Genomic DNA, 20,869 nt, shown 5'->3' with positions numbered 1-20,869 from the left:
CTGTGTAGATCTGCTAGGCTGAGGTATCTGTGAAGGCAGTCAGGGTCATGGTGCTAAAAGGGCCACCAGGGAGTTCCTGAAGAAAAGGGGAACTAGGGAAAGGAGAGACATGCACCCCCTCCTGATCTTTCCCACTGGTGTTCCTTGCTCAAAGAGATGCCTTGGAGAGGTTCTCCTGCCCGCTGCTGCTGGCTCAGCAGTGGAGGCGTACATGAGCTCTTGGGATCCTCCTCTGCAGTTCATAAGTGCTATTCCTTCCTGCTTTCAGATGGTTTATTCACTTTATTTCTTACAGTGTTATTCAGGCAAGGTCTGTAATGTAGAGTGAGAGGTACACTGATGAAATGTTTTTTTTCTAGAGGATGCTTTTACAGTCCTATACCAAATTTAGGATTGCACAGTGAAATTTTTTAGGGGACATCTGTTGTTCCTTGTAGCAGAGGGATAGGTGGCTGACATATTGAAATAATCTAACGGAAAATGCAGATAAAATATCTTGTATCTCTCATTTGAGATACATCTTTCCACTAAAAGCTGATGGATGCCTAACTCGATAACTTTCTTAGAGATGTTTCAGTAGCTAACTGAGTTAACGAATACAATAGTACAATTAAAAGAACCGCTGTAACAGGTGTAGTGATGGACCCTTCTGCTCTTCCATCCTGGAAAGCGACAGTGATATTCATGGAATCTCTTTATGCACGTCTCAGGGAGCTACAGCTGAGTGCAAAAATGTTACCCCTCACAAAGGCCAGCCTAGTTGAGCAAAATGCAGTCCCTGGCCTTCCTGTGTGAGGACTGGTGTTTGCTGTGCAATGGTGGGGTTTTTTTTCACCCCTCTTTTTTACCCTCAGTGACACAGAGCACAAATAGTTATATTAGTTGCATACTTCCTGAGAACACAGTGATCCACACATTCAGGGCTGTGGGTTATGTTTTTCACATTCAGGCATAGGATGGGAGTTCATCAGATAGTGATGGGGAGCTCTAGCAAATAGCACATTTGCATCAGCAGAAACACATTTCACAAGACTTGCTGGGAAGGTTTGCCACAGCATGCCATGGTCCTGCACTACTAACAGCCACTGCACATTCATTCGATAAAAAAGATGACAATAGAAAGTGAAACTTTTAATGTTCTCTTCTGCGAACACTTGAGAAGCACATTACCCCAAAGGCGTGAGCCTGTGGCTCACATCAGCTTCGCTGGGACTTCATGGTGCCTTTGAGATAAAGGAATTTGATGCTGTGGATGAGCCATGCTTCATTTGTCCTGGTGGCAAGGAGAGCTCTCGGCTCTGATCTAAGTGACCATCCTATGTCTAACAGTTTCTAGGAGTTCAGAGGATACTGGGATTACTCGTATTTGAGTGCCTTATGTACTCTGAAATATGCAGCCAGCACAATTTCATCTTTTTGGGTTAGACAAAGCAGAAGCAACTTTCTTTGAGATGCTCTCCTCCAAATGAACAGAGCATCATTTGTAAGTCCCATATTTTTGTCTCTGGTTGATGACCAGCTTACCAGGTAAAGGTTAATTTTCTGAAGACCAACTTGCTCCACACTTGCTACAGCCTCTGATAAACTTGCCTGACTGTGACTGTTTCAGCCTTTAGAACCCTATAGCCCAAACTGTATTTCCAGACGTGTATGTTCCTAGGTGGTAGAGTTAGCAGGATTTCATTTGCTTTCTTGATCTCATCCTGTACTCCACAGTGCAGCACAGACATCAGAGTTTACCTTAGTTAGTAAGAAATAGCAACTTCTGTAGAGTTGCTTTGCATTTTAATGGGAAATATTTCTCACTCTTTCCATTAGCCTCACTCTTAATCCAGTCACAGTGTCTGGGTGTTAGTATGAAATTTGAGTGCATTATGCATCCTGAATTGAGTAGTACTGATGCACTCCCTGGCCTGGTAGCAACAAGGAGGTGCAACTTTGTAGTTCATGGGAAAAAAGAAGGTTTCCTAATGTGTAATAGCACACTAGGACACACATTTAGGTGTTTCTATGCTTAGAATACTTTGTGTTTGATAAAAAAAATGCAACACAATGTCTGTTCCTTTGCAATATTTGAAAAGTGCTTTGAACATAAACTGGGCTTTAAAAAGTGACAAAAAGATTCCTCTAAGTAAAAGGCACTTGAACTGTCTAGGACACGAGACTAGGAGCAGAGAGGAAGTTTGACAGAAACTTTGACTGCTAGACACTTTCAAATATTCCATAAATGCTGAGAGGGCAGGAAATGCCAATGCTGATAGTCTGAACAGATCATCAGCCTTTATGGGAGGCCAAGTTTTGGTCACTCTCTGAATGCCTGATGCCAGTTTTCACATCACGAGTCTTCTTGTTGCGGATAACTGTTTGTCTTCTGTCCATATTATTTCCTGCTGTTTATGTAAGACTGGGAAGGAGATTGAATTAAGCTTTGGGTGTTTCTACTGCAGTTTCTCTCCAAACGCTTTGTTGTTTTATCTATGAATTTGTGTTGTGGCACAGGGTTCCTGGAAAAGGAACAGAGCCCCATTGCTCTAGACGCTGCACAAACACCGACAGCATGCCCCAAAGAGCTTACAATCTAATTAAGGCCATATATACATGATGGATTAATTAAGCCCTGTAATTCCTAGCTGGAGTAAGTGTGAGGCAGGGCACAACAGGCTGTAATCGATTTGGATGTGGAATCAAACCATGAACAACATTCGGGAGACCAGAGAGCAAATTTGTTTTTCTAATAGCTGCAGCAAAATATCTTGCATGTTCTTCTAGAAGGCAGTGAGATTGGTTTCGTTCAAAGTACTCAGCTTTCTTTTAAACGATGTGTCTCTTTAGCTTAAAAAGTGGGTTTGAAAAATATAAACCAGGTAAACATAAATAAACGAAGGATTTGGTGATGGTACATGAGGGAACAAAATAAATATTGGCAGTAAATTATTAGATCATTTTGACAATGAGGAAATAATTAATTTTGGAACTTCTAATTCGTCTAGATCTTACCACAGAGGAGCAATTCACTGAATCACTTGGAATTTTGTAGAAAGGGAAGGGCTGATTTCCAACTGCATGCTTGATTTGTACAGGCAGAAGTCCCAGGTCATGCCAATGCAATGAATGAAATCACAGCCTGATGCCACCATGACAGAGCAGTGAGTGAGGCTGGTCCTGGAGGGTGGGCAGCTGAGGATAAAGTTGGGATATAAGTCCAAATTTCAAGACGTCAAACCCATACTCTTGTCCAGATTTTTCTTTTTGCTGAGATGTTTCTGAAAATCTTTTGCATTACAGAATTTGAAAAAATATATACTCTAGCAATTTGTTGTTGAAGTGAGATTTTACACCTCATAACCAAACATGTATGAGAAGCACTATGAAGCTGATGGTGATGACACAGTTTTCAGTATTTAGTCATTTCCTACAAAAAAGGTACAGGCTGAACCCCTCTCATTTCCTTTCTCAGACCACTGATAACTTCTGCCATGCTGGCTGCAGTGTGGCGGGAAATTAAAACCCAGGTTGGATATTTTAAACAGCTTATGCACTTTTTTTTTTGCTTTTTTTTTTTTCCCCTCGAGGTAGTTGCCTTTGGGATTTTTACAGCTCTCTTGGAACAAAGTGGTAGCATGGGAAAAGGCCAGCTGAGGAAAAAATATTATTCCTTTCCTACTTCTTTATCATTAGTCTGATGAAGAAAAAATCTACTTTTTGACCTTAAGAAATCTCAGATAAAGGAGAGCTGGCTGAGCACTCCAAGCACTTGTTATCCAATATTTTATAGATGCAACTGAGGTTTATTACACTGGACAATAATTCTACCTTTGTATAATTCTGTAGTAGACTTCACGGATTATGGGTAGTATTTTCACAAATACCTAAGTGATGCAGCCTCTTGAGCTACAGCTGCTGTCTACCCCACAGTTCCTTGTCACCTTCTGTGGGACACATGCCAGGAGAAAGACCAGTGTATGTCCAGATTTCTGCCTCATGTGTTAGGACACTTGAGAGGCAGGTACCAAGATGTAGAATTGAAAAGAATTGAAAAAAGTGGAGACAGGGAAGTATGGGCACATGATGAATTAAGTGCTTTTCCCATGCCCACACAGGAAGCTTGTGGCAAAGCTAGGAATTAAACCTTGATTTCCTCAGTCTGCATTCAGTGACCTGTCCCTCTTTGAGGCCATAAAATGTTGTTTGTTATCTAATTCTCTATAGGCTGAAGCAGAAAACTACTGCTTGTGAGAAAGCAAATAATTGAAAGATAATTACTATTTTTAATAATGAGAAACTGAGAATAGTTCTGGACTAAGTATTGCTTATTTCTGTTGTTATTGAGTGTTCTCTTTTTTTCCAAGTTTACATCAGCAGAAAAATCCCCTTGTGGTATCGCTCCTTACCAAGCAAACTACTCATGCCTTTCCTTATGTCTAGGATTGCAGTAGAGGCCAATGCTTAGCTCTTTCCAGCTGTCCTGGTTTAACAGTAAGTAACATTATGACAAGCTTAACAGGAAAATTACTGTATTTCTGCCTCTTTTGCTTAGGTATTTCTCACCCAAAATCAAATACAAAAACTTTGTCCATTTGCTGTGGACAGCATCCATAGCTAAGTTCTCTCTTACCATACTCATTTGACTTGACATAGCATTGTTTCTTGAGCAGCTGCATAACTGGGTTTTGTCTTTGCAAATGCTGAACTAAATAAAGAGGGCCTTCACTGAAGTTAAAACCAGACCAGAACTAGCAAAGCCAGAAGAAAGAAGGTCATGATCCTCAAACCCTAACTATACACCAGCCCTTCTCTGTAATAGGGAGGACATGACAAGCTAGGCAAAACCTTCACAAGTCATAGTCCCTCTCACACCCACGTACATGGGTATTACACAGCTTGGTCACCTTGCCACCCCTAGAAAAATAATGCAGTGTATAAACTATGCCACTGTGAACTAGAGGTGCTGGTGCTTCATCTGTAGGGAAGTGGAAGAGCAGACAGAGCTGCAGGATGGGACATGCAGTGCAGATCTCCACCAGTCCCAACATCTCAGGGACTGTTGCTCTTTGCAAGACGGAGCTGCAAACTCCTTCCTAGGCAGGTAAAGTCATCTCTCCTCTGTGTGACACATTCGAAGATACATTAACTTTAGCTGAAGAACTAAACACTGATCGAGTGGCCCTGAAGATATTTCCCAATTCACAGATAAATGCTAGGAAAAATAACTGACTCTGTTGATATTCTCTGTGCCAGAGTGGTTCAAAGAAAGTGAAGCCTCAGCAATACCCATTTCTTATCACCTCCTGACAGCCTTCTTTGTGGAGGAATAACCACAAATGGTTTTGAACAAGCTCTTCCAACAGGGTAACTTTCCTGCAGTGATGAACAAATAATTATACCACAGTACACCTTTGTGTAACACTCCTGTCTTCATTTACAAGTGGGATTTCACCACTATCTTCCTGAAAAGCTACAAAATTCAGTTAGATAAAGACTATTAGTGTTGTGATATTTATAGAGTCATTTCTCAAATTTTTACTTTCTACTCAGCTTTTTATCAGACAAATTCTTGATGAAAAGTCCTTGAGAAATGGGAGAGTGTAAAAAGCTGGGTCCTACTCTTCTTAAAGAGGTTCATGTTCTGCTTTGTGTCTCTTTTACCTGCAAATGGAGAAGAGAAAATTCTTCATGTGAATTACAAACATTTTCTGCTGCTCTGGCCAAGTTTCATTCTGAACGAGCGGGACAGAATGGTGCGTGATCTCAGTGGAAGGACTTCCTAAGTTGTCTGCTCCATCCGCTGTCAGCCAGGCAGGTTTGCCCAGTTAGGCAATCCCTACTCTGCCTTAGCCAATTTCCTTCTGTACCCTTCCATCACTCTGTCCTTCCTGGCTGCCTTCAGCACATAAAGCCATTGCCTAATCAAGACTTCTTGCCCTGAGGAGAGGCATTTTGAGGCCTTTTTTTAATTTTCAATTTCCTTCTTTTCTTTCTGAGAGTGATTTGAGGAGTCCATCCTCTTGATTGTTCCGAAGAGAAGCGGGGCGGGAGGGTGGCTGGTTCAGGTTTGGTGCAGTCTGGCTGCACACAGAGCAGCACAGTTTTGTAACTGTCTTAAAGAAGAGTGAAAGGAGAACACAGGTCAAGTGGGTGAAAGTCAGAGAGGAATAGTAATCTAGAAGATTTCTGCAGAGGCAGAAAAGGCTTAAGATATATATATTTGTATGTATGTATGTATATATATTTATTTATTTATTTATTTATTGTGCTAAGCCACCAAGTATAATTCCTGGTCTGTGCTTCCCTTTCTGTCACTTCTCCATAATTCTTAGCATTTCGGTTGGGCTGCTGTCTCTTGGCTGCTTCCTCTTTTCCTGCTTTCCTATATTTCATTATTTGCCCTTCTTCCTCTTCAAGTGCTTTTACAACAGAATGAGGAGGATGTGGAAACCCAGTTACAATATGACACACACAAACTGCAGTGTCAAAACTACAGCTCTTTGGTTTCACCTCTGGCACTGTACAGAAGCAGGTCATGGTGGAGAGGCAGGAGTAGGAGCTGAGGGAAAGATGGGAGAGATTTGTAAATAAGGAGGAGAAATGACAAGTCACAAGGTTTCCAGCTCGGGAACTTGGAATAATGGCTTTCCACATAGTTTAAGATAATCCCAAATTGAATCATCACTGTGTCCTTGAATGCAAAGGAGAGATGGCAGTGTGTGGTAGTCTAAGGGTCTCCCACCATACTTCTGCTACAGAGAAGATGTAGCCCTGATATGTTTCTGAATTTGCCTCTAGAGATATGAAAGCTGAACAGACCTCTAGGTCTCTATGGTGCACATCTAATAGCATTGCCCTTTCAAACAAACAAAAAACCTCAAAGGAAAAATTATTCTTAGTGCCCATGACAGTGTGTGAAGTAAACCTTTGGAAGATGCCGTGAATGAAAATGAGGAGTTGCTGTATCTTTCTTAAGATATGAGGCAGCTGGGAAGACTCACTTCCATGGACTTTGCTCTAGCTACTTCCTAGTAGCTCTAATTAATAGGTGCCCTTCCCTTCCTCTCTCCTTTGTTTTTTGTCTGGGTTCTCCTAGAAACCTTTCAACTTGGTTGATTTAGATTTACATTATAACAACTAGTGTAGGACTTGCTCCAAACTTCTAGACCATGACAGATGCTGGGGAGATAAACAACTCTGGATTGGGAGGAAATGGGTAATATGTCCAGACTGCTCGGTGTGTTTGTGGAAGGAGTTAGAGGAACAGTAGATAGAGGTTTCCTGTTAAGCCGGACAAGGGGGAAGCTGTGATGTTTCTCAGCTATTGCTGCGATTGGACTCAAGTTCAACAGCATTCTCAGTGTGGGTTTTCTGTTTCTCCACCCACCATGAGAAGCTCAGGTTGTCTTAAAAATCTGAATACCACTAAAAGAGACTTAAGCTCCGAAATAATCTAAATACTTCAGTGTTTATCTCCACTGCCACACAGTTGCTTGCAGTCCATGGGATGCTGCAGCTGATTAAGAGTTTGATAATCTCCCTCTCCTGTGGACTGGCAAGCAATGCCTGAACCAACTCTGAGCTTTGAATTCAGGATATGCCAATACACGTCCTTTTTGTTAACTACGTCTCCACCAGTCAACTTACAGACTATGACAAACAGAGTTTGTAAGGAGCTAGTAAATGCCTGGGTGAATGTGTATGCTAAGCAGAGGGTGGTCCTGATTTTCAGAGGTAACTGGACACCCAGAATTCAGATATGGAGCTTGACATAGCAGTCTGATTTCTCTGTGATCAGTGTTTTCCAGGCTAACCTGTTTTCCGATAATCTATTTTCATTAGTGTCTGAAGTTGGAGAAACCCAAAACATTAGTTGCTTTTGTAAAAATCTTTTCTTGATGGACAAATGTTAAAAAAATGGTAAGCATATTAAAATGAGTGGAAGAGTTTAAAGAAATTCGAGTAGTATTTGAATGCTGGTTAAACCATCTTAGGTTATTCTCTTCTATACCTCAGACAGAAACGAAGGCCTTGATGGAAGAATTTCTGTGGTCTGTGTTACGCAGGTTTCTCCTGTTCATAATACTTGGTTTTGGGCTACTTATGATAATTTAGTCTAGAATGGTGCTATTGGAGACCATTTAATTCAACAACTATTATTTTGAAAGCCTTTTTCCCCTGGAGTTCTGCCAGCAATATTGGCTTGGATGTTTTGTTGATCTATCCGCATTAAGAAAACCGTTGCATTTTGATAAAAGATAGTGATACTCAGCATGGTGATTGTGACTGTTTGAAGATAGTGATCTTGACTGTGTTTCCAGTGAGTTTCAAATGTTGGATTACTCATTCAAGAGAGTGGTAAAATAATTTTAAAATGCTCTTTTACATTCACCAGACTTAAGCACTGCTGAAGATTTGCTCAGAGTTTGAGGAAGCTGCGCCTGAGTGGATTGCTATAGTAGCCTTTCTCCTCTGAGTGCGTGATAATACTTGCTCCAAAAACTCAACTAAACCTCAGCTTGGAGTTCCCTTCTGCAGCACAGTTCCTTTCTGATTTTGAAGACAACCTTCAGGACAGGAATAGGGACTCCTAAATTCAGTAGTTTCAAATCACAGCTGAGATGTGTTTGCAGAGCAGAGCTAGGAAGTTCAGCTAAGATGCTGTTCCTGAGGTAATGTCTTTTACATACAGATAATTCTTTAGCCTGAACTTTTGTCCTGTTTTTCAGCACATCTTTCTCAGAAAACGTGGGCTTTTTAAATAATCTCTCCTTCTTTTTGAGTAAACTGTTGCAAAAAGCTAGTGGAATCTAGAGTTTTTTCTTAGTATTATGTTCAATGACCCAAAGAAACAGTATACAACTTTGCAATTGTTGGATGCCTCACAGAAGAGGAATCAACCTCAGGGATGACTTATAGCACTAATAATGGTTAAGCTTGGATTTTGTTCAGGGAAAGAAAGAAGGGCTTATGTTTTCTGAGGTAAAAGCAAGGAAACAGCAGGCATGAAAAATGGCCAAGGAAGTGAGGAAAGACAAGTAGTATTTTTAAAATGTGGACTGAACTGAGGTTGCAGACTTCCAGAATGATCCAGATCTCTGAGTGTTTGAGAGTGTCCCAGCATCATTTGGGGTTTCTTGCCATTTCAGTACTGAGGACTGAGGATCCAGGTCCCTGTAGCAAAGCATTGGCTGCAATACACAGTGAGAGAGAATTAAATCTGTCCTGTCAATTTTCTTGTCACAAACTATCTGGTATGTTCACATTCAGACAATTTCTTTAGGATTTGTGTAGAACAATTTATGCCTCTTTTCCAGAAGATGTAGATTAGGATGTCCTTTCACTTGACTGTTGAGGACACTGTAATCAGGTAAATAGCAGTTTACGTTGCAAAACCTTCTGGCAATATTTCTACAACCCAAAAAGAAAAAAACATTGATAGTCTTGGATGGATACTTCTAGAAAAAATAACTGAGCACTGAGGGTTAACAGATCTAGAACAGGTTACCTCAGGGTTACCTTTGTTGCAAAGTCCTGAGAGAGACCATCTACTTTATCACTCACGAAGTGATGATGACATTTGATTTATTATACTTGAGTCTAAAATAAACTTTCAGTATCCCTGGGTCTTTTTTGTTGTGTTTTGGTTTTCAGTTTTGGGTTGGTGGGTTTCTTTGTTTATTGTTTATTTATTTGGTTGGTTGGTTTTGGTTTGGGTTTTTTTTTTACCCTGAGGGAGTCACAGAAGGTATTTTTTTTTTTACAGTGAGGGAGACACAGAGGACCTTGCTTGCCAATTTGTTTTCTGAGTAGGCAGGATGATAAAATTGCCATAAAGTATTTCCTCTCAAATGCTGAAACGGCTGTGTTCCTGGGTTTCTATTAATTTCATGCTCCACCCTCTTCTTGAAAGAGGAGGCTGACAGTGCACAGGCTTGGCACAACACCCATAGGCACCTCCCCAGACCTAAACACAGCTGCTTGGTCTAATTTTAGATCTACTGACCCTTTGACAGCTGGGGAACTATGGTCACTTGTGCAAAATAGCTCTCGAGACATCATCACAGTAGCTAAAACGTCCCTGGTTAAAGTCCCTGTGTCCATCTTGCTGACAGCGAAGGCATGGCACATTAAATGTCCACATGGGTGGACTTGTGAGGGCCCGATCCTGAACCAGGGTCACTCTTTGCCGTGCCATGGACAAATTTAAAGATGTGTGAGCAGCTCACTGAGCTGGAGCATGAAAAGGGGAAGATTTACAAGGGTTAACTTTGCATCCAGGGCAAGGCAAATTTAGGTGCTCTGAAGCAATATACAGAACAGTTCTTGTCCCTACCTGTCCTTCTGCACCCTCACACACCACACTGGCTTTGCAGAGAGCCTAGGAGCTATGTCCTTCCCTTCCCACCACACACCCAAGGATACTTCATTGCTCCCAAGTGATAGCTTTCTTCTGCAGCCTAATGACTATCTTCAGCTGGTACAGGTCTGTTCAATACCCTCTGTACATGTTTAGATTTCATAAAGTTTTCTTTTTGGTCAAGCTAGCTTAAAATTCCCCTTCTAGCTATAGTTCATATAATTTGTATGTAACTGATCACCTTAAGTATGTAGCTGTGCTGCACTCATATTTCTGCATTTGTTAAGCCCTTTGCTTTGCCTAGGGATCCCCACAGTAACCCCTGAGTTTGCAGCAGGGTGAGGACAACTTCCAGCCATGACAGAATGGCTTCATACAAGAACCTGCCTGTCTCTCCCATCTGTGAAGAGATTCTTTGGTAACCCTGTTAAATCTCAACATAGTTGCTACTCTTCTCCAAAACACTAACCTTTGCAGGTTCACACTCTTTGCACATTCTTCTAGGCTGCCATTAGCTAGAATTCTGTTGCTTCAGTTGAGGACAGGTCAACACCCATGAATTTCACGAAAGCACACTTTGTGGAAGGATTAGAGAAGGAGGATGCCTTGTAAATGTTAGATTATTGTAAGTCTGAGGCTCTACTTCCCTTGGGTAAGTGTTGCTGTGTGGGTAAGAGTATAAGCCACAATGTTTGTGCCTATAACCTTTCTGGAGAACACAGCTTCACAGGTGCCAGACTCGGCACATTAACACATGTATCTGCACCCATGTTCTTGTGTGAGACAGGAATGTTTTAATATATTATAGTGTTTTTACCTCACTGTTGTGTATTGTTACTTGAGGTTACTTTGCTTTTTAAAATATTCTTGCTAAATGCCCTTTTTCTACTTCTTCATCATTTAAAGCCCATATTAAAAAAATCTGATGGAAGCAGAAGAGGCAAAGGCATTGAGGATGAGAAGCTTTATTCTTGCTATCATTTGTCAGCAAACTTTTCCCCCAGTTTGAAAATCTTCCCATCTTACTTCTCAAAACAGCAAAGCATCAGTAAAGTCTGTTACTGGCAAGCCTGCAGCAGTTCCCTTAGCTTCTCCGTCATGCAAACAGTAAAATATGCCCTTTGTATAGAGGAAACATGGGTAACACATACATGTGGAACTTAAGAAATAAGTTTAGCATGGTTTTTCTTCATAATGCCCTTTCTCTTGCCTTTAAAACTTTGTTTTTCTGGTAATTCAGATGATGAACTTCAAGCAGCCAGGTAGTTAATAGTCCTTTGAAAAAACAACTTGAATCCAGTACAAGATGTACCAGCAAGTTGCACAACAAAGACAATGAATATGAATTAGATCAGCCCCTTGGCTTGGTTACAGATGGTTTCCTGCTGAAATACAAAATCAGAAAGATACATGAAAAGCACCTAGCTTCAAGGGTGCAAGTAGATTTCAAGGGAATTACTTGAATCTGTCTTTAACCTGTCCATCTTTACCAATGCACTAGAGCAGGGGTGACAAACACATTTTCACTGGGGGCCACATCAGCCTTGCTGTTGCCTTCAAAGGAATGAATGTAATTTTAGGACTGTATAAATGTAGGAGTAGATACATTTATGCAGTCCTGAAATTACATTCGACCCTTTGAAGGCAATGGGAAGGTTGATGTGGCCCCCAGTGAAAATGAGTTTGACAACCCCTGCATTGGAAGATTCCCATAGGTACGTAATGGGACATTACTGGGAGTCTGCACCATGGAGCAAGAGACTTTTTGCACCTAGAGAGGTGCACCTTTGGTGGTTGTATTCTTCACTTGTTTGCATTCACTGTGGTTTGATCTCGTTGCAGCCCCCAGAAAACCACACTGATGGGTTTTGCAATGCAGTGAGCACCCATCCCTGCTCTTTGCTGCAAAAGCTGAGACAAGTGTGCCAGCAGGCGTAGGCACCGGCACCTCCCCATGGGGACCTGAGTGGTGGGAGGAACTGTCAGTCGCCGTCTGTAAGATGGGTGGAGCTCCTCACAGCACTTGTCCTATGGGAGATAGCTTATCTGGGGACTCCTGAGTTTCTGGAATAATATATATTTGATCAAAAGCCAAAATTAGAGTAGGGAAGAAATTGGCTGCCAAGGGCTGATTGGCACTTGGAGTCAAAGGAGGGGCAGCATGGACCCCGCAGGGAGGATCTCCTTATCCGTCGGCACCAGTCTGCTCTACCTGCAGGTGTGCCCCGGCGGTTCCTGCTGCTACTCTTCTTTCTGTTATTTTCGTTTCACTTTAAAAAGCCAGCTGAGAGCCTCTCATTAAGAAGCCTTCATTTTTGTCTGTTGCCCTCTCTTCACCATGTTGCAGCCTGTGGTAAAGACTTGGGCTCTTTTGAGAAAAACGATGAGGTGCCAGCACCACATTGCTGCGCTGTCTTGCCATCCTCAGGTGTTCACCTCCCACCGTGTGAATCGTCTCTGTCCTGTCACACAGTGAGTGCTGGGTCCTGTTTAACAGAAGCCCTACCTAACAGCTTGTGCAACATGGGCTGCATACATCCCCTTTTATTTATTGATGTGTTTCCTTTTGTCTATAGCAATTGAATTGCATTGTAGGTTCTGACTTTTTAGGCAATTCTTATCCACCTCTAATTTTCAGCATTTTACACATGCAGACACCACAAATGCTTGATTAACTGGGCAATGCAGTGCTATGTGTAGAAAGGAGAGGGCAAAACAGTCATTATTACGAGTACTTGAATGGATCCACTTTCTCTATAGCTAACTAACTGGTTAGTTTGAGTCAGTCCCACCTATGTTGTGTTGTGTCTTCTGAAATTTACTGAAGAAAGGTTGAGGCCATTGTTTAACTAATTATGGTTGCTCTGCCCAGACTTTTTGCTGGTCTTTCTTACATCTACATGATTCTTCCTATAACTTCAGAAGCTCATAAGAGAAAGATACTATTAATGGAAGAATAATTGAGGTTCAAGAATTGAATTTTGTTGTTTTCAAGCCTAGTCAGTGAATACCGACTCCTTAAATATTCTGTCGACAAACAACTTGCTTGTGTGACTTATATTTCTGAGATCGACATCCTCCATCCTCAGTGCTCTTGTGTGGTAATAGAGCTGATGCCACAATAAATGACCATGACGTAAAAAGAAAAGGGGGAAGGTTTGGATTTCAGGTCATAGCCAAGTGCTAGAATTCAGTGCACTGTAACAAAATAGAATAGCTGTTATGTTTTATATCAGAAATAACAGGTGGTATTGCTGGCAATATTCTGTTTCCTAGTTTTTGCACTTATGTAAACAGTAAGAGATCCTGGCTGGTTTTGTTGACACATATTGAGGTAATTTTTTTTTTTTTGCCTGATAGGCTCTTTTCATCTTATTCCGCTTTTTTAGCAACGTTTTGTATATGTTAGAAAGGGTAGTGGTGAAGGTTTTCTCCTCCTCACTGTAACAGTGCTAAGCCACTGCGCAAATCAGCCAGGTATTGTTGCAGATTCATCTGTCTGCTGCTTGAATAGTTATGGTGCCTTCATGAAAATCTCTTGTTGGAGTTAAAAGCTACCACTTAAACAACAACTAACATCAACAAAATACTTCTGACTTGTCTTGGAATAACAAACGAGCCATTCAAACAGAAAATACATACATTTAAATTACTTGAAACAACTCAAATTGAGGTGTCTTTGCTGTTGGCTACAAAGTACAAGCAAGACATCACACACACCAAAAATCAGATTATCGTGGTTATTTCCAAATAAAGGTTAAAGGCTAACTTCTTAAAGGCAGGTGTATGACACAAGATGCAGCTAAGTACCTACTGGGATAAAAGTACTAAAGATGTTCAAATCCCATTAAAAATCAAAGGGAGTTGAGGAAGTCCATTGTTAAAATGCCCCCAGAAGCTACAGTGTGATTTATCTTTCTCTGTTACTCTCTAAATTCTTTTGATAGCCAGGTCTTACGTTTTTTCCTTCTTCCAAAATCCCACTGGAGAAGAATATGACTTTGGAGGTGATTGCCTCCTTCCAAATGGGATTTTGGCCCAGGTACTTAAACCTGCACCAGTGCCAAAATCTCACAAAACTGAAAAGATTTTACATCTGGAAGGGAGTCCCATAGCTATAAGAGAAGGTAAATTGGCAATGGACTGAAAAGAAAATACTAATTCTTCATATGCAGTTTTTTCTAGCTGCCTATTACTCTGTCCTTTAATAGCCACCCTCCCCGTCCTGTTTCCCAGGAGCTCTGTTTGGTTTCTCCTTTCTCCCCACTACCAACCCTTTCACTGGTTGCAAAATGCCTCCCTTGCCTCTCCACATTGCTTAACTCTTGCCAGGGAAATGTGACTCTGTCTCCTCACCCTCCGTCCTCCCTTCCTGACTGTCGCAGCCTGAGTCTCGTGCTAAGCCAGCTACACCGCCCTTCAGTGATAAATCACATCATCAACCCTTATCCTTTTCACATGTCATTTTTTTTCCAAATACTTGCATAATCTTTAACCATAGGATACAGAACAGTCGTTGTAACATAAATTTAAAATGCTCTTCAGAAAATCCTCAGTGAAACTCACAGTAAACATCAGAGAGCACAAGAAGCCCACACATTGCCCTACTTTGGGATCTATTTTCCACACTATGGGGTATGTAAAAAGGGAGAGGGGCAGAGCTGTCAGTTCAGTGACACCGGTGCACCCCACACTCCTTGCACAAAAGAGAAAGGGTTTGGATTAAACTCCCCTGAATTGCACTAATGTGTACAAAGAGTAAAATACAGAGCCTTTTAAGGTCATCTCCAACCAAACTGAAGTAAACTAATTAATGAGTAATAACTTAATGGTGTTAGAACGGAAATTATTACCATGAATTATTTTAGAGCTAATTAATGTCTGCACATAGAGATGGATGTGCACAGAAATCATTTCTGAAAAGACTATATCAAGTATCTGTTTAAGAAAGCTGTACAAATACTGAGCGTGTTCTTGACCAGTACATCTGAAATGCCTGATTCTGAGGTATTTGTCTCATCATTAGTGCCCCAAGCGTGATTAGCAAGGGAGGGACAGGAACCTCTCTCAAAATGAAAAATACTGTTATTTTTTTTTTGTTTTTCAGTCTCAGTCTCCGGGGTGGAGTAGAGAGTATAGCCTGCTTTCTCATTTATCATTAAAATTTAATAAAAAACCTTAGTATTTGTACTGGACTGATTTCTCTCTCCTGTTTTGTCTCCTTCATCATGGAGCTTTTTTCACTGGTTTTCATTTGGAAAACAGGTTTGCAAAAAGCGCTAATTCTGAACATGAAGAGATTTTGTTTGTTAATTAGACCCATCAAATCTCTATGAGGACCCAGGGCGAGGTGGGCAGCCTCACTGTCCATCAGCTCTCACTGGCAAAGGGACCTCAGCACCTGAACCGAGCCCCTGCCACAGGCTGTGCTGCCGAATGGATGCGCTTGTGAGGGCATCCTGTGTGCTCAACTGCATCTGTGTGGGGACAGTCATTGAGCAACACAGCTACGACAGGCCAGGGGCACGGCTATGGAGAGCTTTAGTGACAACTGACTAGATCGATATCCCTATCATTGCTTATGTTGAGTAATTAACTCCATCGCCACTTGTATCAGTGTGCCCCATGGTATGTTAATTTGTACTTGGCTACCTGTCACATGCAGGGTATAGTGTGTTTGTGCAGCTTCTTTTGTGTAGATATGTTGTGAGGACAAGCTTTAAAAATACAAACAAAAAATATGCCAATATACACAATAACGTACACATAAAATTGAACTCCCTCTTCTTCCATTGCATAAGACTAGCAGGCCTGAGAAGAAAACAGCACAATTTCATTTTTTACAACTGCAGTGACTGGAAACAAGGGTGTATGAAGACGAGATCTCTGGTACACAAAGAGAGCACGTTGGCAAAAAAAATAATGCTGAGAGGAAGCTTGCACTTGTAGGGGCCCACAGTTTCCCTGGGTTAGGTGCTCTGCTTCCCCTGACCCTTTCAAGACATTTTGGCAAAAGTTCCTCTTGACTCTAGCAGGAGTTAACCTGCAAGCAAGGGGAATACCCAAGAGAGGTTATGCCTTTAGAAAGCATGACAAAACTTGTTGGATGCTTTGGAAGAAAAGGGCATTTTTGCAAATGCGAATTGTTTTGGGCAGGTCAGGATTCCCCTGCCAGCTGTTCTGCTGCTGTTCCTGCTTCATCCTAAACTGCTTGTGTTGCTTCTGTGATAACAGTTCTGTCTTTCTCCTACTACTTCTCTTATAGCAATAATGCCACCTTCTTTTACATTTACTGCTAGCAGTACCACAAACCAGCATCCTGTTTGCCTTCTTTATTGCAGCTGCATATGGGGCAGACGGCTTTAGGGACTTTCATGCAATAATTCCCAAATCTTTTTCCCGTAAGTATACTGCAAACTCAGCTCACTCAGCTTACAGAGCATTTCCATCTAGTTCCTAATTTCATTATTTTTGTTTGTGTCATTTCGCTTCTCAGCAATGTATATTTGTCTGCATATGCTACCATAGGGATAAATAGTCTCATCTTTTTGCTTTGCTCATTTGTATTTTGTTTTACTTAACATAAAGCCTACTTCAAAAATTTTTTTAAAAAAATAAATAAATAAAAATAAAGCCTTCTCCAAATCCCTGACAGGCAACTGTTTTGTATAAATGTTTACATTCAAATTATTATTACTATAATTAAGAGAAAAAAAAAAAAAGTAGTGTGTGAATTATGGAAAATCTGTCATATACTTAAGCCAAATAGTTCTATTGCTTCCATTTGCCTTGGTAAAAACAGCAGCGTGGGGTTGCATTCCACTAAATTTGCAGAATGATGTAGATTACTTCTGTTCAGCCAGTCATACCACCTTTGTATATCACTGTTTGCTCATTGACCATTATTCTTTCCATATTCTTTCTCTAAATTATTCCCCTTTTTAGGGCATGCATTTTAAAGAAAAGAATGGTATTTATGATGTGCACTCATTCTGTCTTGCATATGATTTCTATTAAAAATGTGATATTTGAAAAATCATTAAAATGTCTAGATTGGTAGACTTTATAAGAGATGTCCAGTCAAGAAGTGTTCAGAAATGTGACCACTTCTACACTTAACATGTTTCCCAGTAAGATTTTGAGTCAGATATTCTTCCCAGTCACATCTATGAGTCCTCCTTGGACACCTGGGAGGTTGCAGGGTGTAGCAGAGGAGAGTTTGTCAAACTTTTTGATTTCAAATGAATGTAAAGTTATTTAATTTCTTGAGGTAATTATTGCTGATAGCTTAATTATGTCATGGTTACACCACCACTTATGAATAAGGCTATCATGAAACTGCTGTTCCACAAAAGGAAAAGACCTGGTCTTTATTGGGTGAAACAAACCCCTTGTGTACTCAGCTAGCCACTAAAGAAAAATGCTTTCTTTTTGGGGGTGGAATGAAGCCTGATGAAGAACGGGGTTTTTTTAACCAAAATAATCAGGTTAGAAAAGAGAGAAATAACTGTAAAGATGGTTTATTCTACGCAAAATGCTATACAGTCCTGTGGAGAGAAGAGGAATGAATACTGGTACTAACTGATCTGAATCTTGGCCCTTTTCCGCAACATTTAGGTTTGCTATGTTCATATCAGATCAAATTTACCAACCTACATTTTATCACATGTATTGAGGCTATGCTAAATTTATACCTGAATTCTTCTTCTAGCTGCACGCAATCGTCACCTCTGGGGTTATAACACAACGGACTTATCCAATCAAATCAAAATGGTTCTCCCACCCACCTTCGTTTATTTGACTGGTTTTTAATAGTAGCTCATGGCTGTAGACATCCTCTCCTCTTACTCAGTGATCCTAATCCTGCTGTCCTAAAAACACAATTATCACTCATAATTTCCTGTAATGATAGTTCTTGCTCTTAAATTCTTTCTTCTGTTCTTCCCCACTATGATTTCTTTATCAATATGTGTACTCTTTGCTTTTCCATTGTCCTTGCTTACCCTTACTAACTGCAAACCACATATTTGGATTCACTACAACCCTCAGGATCTTCCTGCCCATTGGAGTATGTTGTCTTTTCAGTTCATTTGCATCCATTGTCTTTGATGAGCTAGTTTCACAATTGCTTTGGACAAAACCATGTGAAGTCGATTCATTTTAAGTTTCATTCCAATTAGCCTGAACTGTCAAAATGAACATTACAAATGCGAAAATCTCAAAGTGACCTAGGAACAGACTTGTAATGTTGTTTGGGTTCCCAGCTCCCTGGATGCTTTGCATTTGTGTTACTAATATTCACTGTTCATTGCTCCATGTGTTACAAACGCATTGCATTGCCCATAGAAATGTAGTCATGTTTGTAGCTTTTGTTATTTAGGTATATTGTACATGCTGTTTAGAAGTTATCTCCTTTGATGTGATTGTTTCTTTGCCACTGTATTTATTCTCTAACAAAACTGAGTGGCATCCTGTATTGTTTTTTTCAGCTGGTAATATTAAAATAGAGACTCAGAGTGATGAAGAGAATGGGCGTGCCTGTGAAATGAATGGGGAAGAATGTGCGGAGGATTTACGAATGCTTGATACCTCGGGAGAAAAAATGAATGGCTCACACAATGGCCCAGGCAGCAAGGCTATGTCAGGAGTTGGAGGCATTCGACTTCCTAACGGAAAGCTAAAATGTGATATCTGTGGGATAATTTGCATCGGTCCCAATGTGCTCATGGTTCACAAACGAAGCCACACTGGTAAGGCCTGACATAGTTTTTCCTTTAGTTGGCAACAATTGGCCACATACTAGGAACTGAGATTTATTTTCTGTATCGTGCACATGTTCCCTCTTGTAAGATAATGCAGCATCAGTGGGCATTTGGAACTCTGTTATTTTGTTATGCCATTTCAGACAGCACAGGAACTGAAATTTCTTCTCAGTGGAAGTCCATCTATTGTGCTAGAAATTGTGCGGTGTGGTTTAAAGCTACATGATTTATTTTTTTTTTTAAGGAAAAAAATCTTGTTTAATTTCTAAGAAATGTCTAAGAATTCCTGAAGAAAAACCCATATATGACTAACCCTGAAATCAACCCAATTCTAATGTTTTCAACAATGCAACAAAGCTTGTTACGGATCAATGATTATGAAAGTGATTGGTAAAATAAATGTTAATGGAATTGTACTGGCAGCCTTAGTAAAAAAAAGGGGTTAATTTTATGTCAAATGTTTCATGAAGTAAACAAAAGTACTGTCACTGGTCAAATCTGGACCAGTGGGTTTCCACTGGGGCACTAAAAGGGTCATGTAAAGATGTGCTCCCTAGGGATAGCTTTTCATTATACAGTGCTATGAATCTTCTTGCCTCAATTTTCTAATTCTAAATAGTCTCAAAGAGTGCAAAAAATGAAGAGGCTGAAACAAATGAAGAAGACCAGGGTGAGTCATATCTTACCTGCTATAAGCTGTCTAAAAATTAGGCTTCCAATCTAAACTCTGTGGTCATCCGTAGTCAAAGGACAAGAACTGAGCTGTTGTGCTACACAAGTTACTTTGAAAATAATAAAGTGCTGGGCATTTTTGCATAAATATTCAAATGAGAGATAATTTTAAAATCTTTTTAAGGTAGGAACGACCTGTCTGATGGTTAAATTCCACTGAAATAGTCATGCTAGTGAACACATAGACACTGTCTTCACCTGCCTCCCCCCAGTCACGCCTAAATGATTTCCCCAGAATTACTAAGGAGTGAGATTAGCAAAGCGTTTTGAGAGTTTAATGGAGACGATCCATGAAACACCCTGGGTGTCATTCACCCCTCCCAGTGCTAATGTCTGTCATTGTAACTGTGGCTGTTCAAGCCCTGGAAGGGTGCGATCTGTCAGTGTACCGTGGATTAGCCATGTCCAGAAACACTGCTGGGGATGTTAGCAATACTGTTACATTGTATATTCAATTCAATATGATCAATCCCTCTATCAGGGAGCAGTTAGTTATCTTTATTGGAAAAGTCACAACTTGTTCTCAGAATAGAGGCTGCAGCCTACATCCTAGGTATAATAAAGTGCTTGTTGGTTGATATTTTTCCTTTCTTTTTTAATTTAATGTTAATGTGATCCTTTAAAAGTTGATAAAATGAGTTGGACATGAGGCCTTTTAAACAGACCCATGGGATCAGAGAGGATGCTGTAGTAGCTAAAATAAAATATTGCAACTTAAAATGCATTTAGAGCTAGAAGTCTTCATACTTGCTTAAGGAGGCTGTCATTTCAACAGATGTATGCTGTTTCTGCTTCAGAGGAGCAGTTTTGGGTCCCTGAGGGTCAGAGGCAGGGTTTGCACCAGGGCTGAGCGGTCTGTGTGCCTGATTTTAGGGAGGCGGTGGACAGAGCTGCCTTTGTTTTTAATGCACTGACTGGTACCCAGTGGGCTGAGTCTCTGGAGGACGAGCTGGGCTGCCTGTTCCCTCTGTTGCTGGTTTGCCTGGCACAAACCTCCAGCTGCCCAAACACCCTACCTGGCAGAGGGGCT

At 40.7% G+C, this 20,869-nt stretch overlaps 1 protein-coding gene across 8 annotated transcripts in view; it reads left to right on the top strand.

Moving 5' to 3' along the window:
* The window catches only part of IKZF1 (IKAROS family zinc finger 1), a 69,451-nt gene that overhangs the window by 31,515 nt on the left and 17,067 nt on the right, over window positions 1-20,869 (top strand). For 6 of the 8 annotated variants that reach the window (XM_080340659.1, XM_080340660.1, XM_080340655.1 and 3 more), the window contains exon 4: window positions 18,835-19,095. The exons of the other annotated variants lie outside the window; for them this stretch is intronic. In XM_080340659.1, coding sequence (XP_080196785.1) covers window positions 18,835-19,095 — 261 coding nt within the window. The remainder of the gene's footprint in view (window positions 1-18,834; window positions 19,096-20,869) is intronic. 8 annotated transcript variants of the gene reach the window in all.

Source organism: Nesoenas mayeri (genome assembly GCF_963082525.1).
Source record: "Nesoenas mayeri genome assembly, chromosome: 2".
NCBI lineage: Eukaryota > Metazoa > Chordata > Aves > Columbiformes > Columbidae > Nesoenas > Nesoenas mayeri.
This window is presented reverse-complemented; position numbering and strand designations above follow the sequence as displayed.